The sequence below is a fragment of the Priapulus caudatus genome, unplaced genomic scaffold, assembly GCF_000485595.1.
Source record: "Priapulus caudatus unplaced genomic scaffold, Priapulus_caudatus-5.0.1 Scaffold5430, whole genome shotgun sequence".
Taxonomy (NCBI): Eukaryota; Metazoa; Priapulida; class Priapulimorpha; order Priapulimorphida; family Priapulidae; genus Priapulus; species Priapulus caudatus.
In genome coordinates, this window is record NW_014582491.1 from 1 (window position 1) to 1,952 (window position 1,952).

A 1,952-nucleotide genomic window follows, 5' to 3' on the forward strand; every position below is an offset into this window, starting at 1 on the left:
GTATGCTGCGGCTTCCTCTTCCTTGCTGACATATGCTGCGGCTTCCTCTTCCCTGCTTACGTATGCTGCGGCTTCCTCTTCCCTGCTTACGTATGCTGCGGCTTCCTCTTCCCTGCTGGCGTATGCTGCGGCTTCCTCTTCCCTGCTAGCATATGCTGCGGCTTCCTCTTCCCTGCTTACGTATGCTGCGGCTTCCTCTTCCCTGCTTACGTATGTCGCGGCTTCCTCTTCCCTGCTTACGTATGCTGCGGCTTCCTCTTCCCTGCTTACGTATGCTGCGGCTTCCTCTTCCCTGCTGACGTATGCTGCAGCTTCCTCTTCCCTGCTGACGTATGCTGCGGCTTCCTCTTCCCTGCTGGCATATGCTGCGGCTTCCTCTTCCCTGCTTACGTATGCTGCGGCTTCCTCTTCCAACCCGTCGCGTTTGCGATGACGTGGCTGCGGTGGCGATTCTGGCGACGCTTCGTCACCTGTCACGTTGACCTCATCACGCCGTGTCATCACCTCACGGCGCGAATGTTCATATCGCGCAACACTAATCTCAACCTCCTTCTCATTCTCCTCTTTCTTCTGCTCTTCTTCCTTCTCCTGTGTGCTTTGTATCACAGCTCCTTCTCTCTTGCCTTCATCGACGCCTCTTTCTTCCCATCCTATCGCAGCTCCTTCTCTCTTGCCTGCATCGACGCCTCTTTCTTCCCATCCTATCGCAGCTTCCTTCTCTCTTGCCTGCATCGACGCCTCTTTCTTCCCATCCTATCGCATCTGCTTCATTCTCCTCTGTCGGTGTATCGCTTACTTCTCTTACCTCGTGCTCGGTATGTATCACAAATGTTTCTCTCTGGCTTGCATCGTCATCCTCTCCTACTGTCCGGTGTTCCGTTGCTATCACAGCTGCTTCACTCTCCCTCTCAGCAGTATCATCATCATCATCATCATCATCATCATCATCATCATCTCTTGCATGATGTTGCTGAGCACGTGTGAAAACACCGTCGTCGTGTTCCTCCGCCGCATCACGCTGCCGCTCAATCTCGTCGTCGATGCCAACACGGGAAGTGGCTGCTTCATCCTCTAGAACTTCTCTCTTATGGTCGTGGTTGTCGTGGCGATGCGCGGACCATGCGGCGGAGTGTGCGACATCCCCGTCGTTGATAGCTTCGTCATCTCTCTCAGCTTCCTCATGATCGCTCACATCGTCTCTCTTGCGACTTTCCTCAGCCTCCTCTTCATCCACCTCCTGCTGCTGATTCGACGCGCTACTATCCGCATGCAGAACTTCATCTCTCTCAGCATCCAACGCAAAGTTGCCACGGGAACGCTCCCCGACCTCTTCCTCAGCATCCCTAACTGACAGAGCAGCTGGCTGCTCCTTCCCTGCTGCGGAGGGGATGTCCTCCCTGCTTTCCTCACCACCATACGCACCCGGCTCATCTATCTCACCTCCCACCTCGGGGAGGTAGCCCTTCTCCTCTTCCTCCTCCTCCTCCTCCTCCTCCTCCTCCTTCTCCTCCTTCTTCTCCTCCTCCTCCTCCTCCTCCTCACGCTGTGTGGCGATCATGGCTTCTCGCTCAGCCTCAATGACGGCAGCAGCGAGCTCGACGCGGAAGTCCAGTGCTTCGCGCTGTAGCTCGATCGTTGCGCGGATGCACGGCTCGGAGCTCAGGATGTCGGCGATGTCGCCGTCGCTGCCGTCCGGCGTGTCCGTCACCATGGCAACGGTGGGGCTGCTGTCTGCCAGCTCTGTCTCTGCCAGCTCTGTCTCTATCTCTCCTGGTGCTGCCAGCTCTGTCCCTATTTCTCCTGGTGCTGCCAGCTCTGTCTCTATCTCTCCAGGTGCTGCCAGCTCTGTCTCTATATGTCCAGGTGCTGCCAGCTCTGTCTCTATTTCTCCTGGTGCTGCCAGCTCTGTCTCTATCTCTCCTGGTGCTGCCAACTCTGTCTCTATTTCTCCT

General features: G+C 56.3%; 2 protein-coding genes across 2 annotated transcripts; one reads left to right on the forward strand and one right to left on the reverse strand.

Annotated features, from left to right (window-relative positions):
* Nucleotides 1-4: 4 nt before the first annotated feature.
* LOC106819977 lies at nt 5-513 on the forward strand (the record flags this gene model as incomplete). The annotated part of the gene is made up of 1 exon (XM_014824541.1): nt 5-513. A coding segment is annotated over one exon (429 nt), but the record flags the coding sequence as incomplete, so codon positions are not given.
* Nucleotides 514-562: 49 nt separating this feature from the next.
* LOC106819978 (sarcoplasmic reticulum histidine-rich calcium-binding protein-like) lies at nt 563-1,326 on the reverse strand (the record flags this gene model as incomplete). The annotated part of the gene is given in 1 exon segment (XM_014824542.1): nt 563-1,326. A coding segment is annotated over 1 exon segment (701 nt), but the record flags the coding sequence as incomplete, so codon positions are not given.
* Between the last annotated feature and the right edge of the window lie 626 nt (nt 1,327-1,952).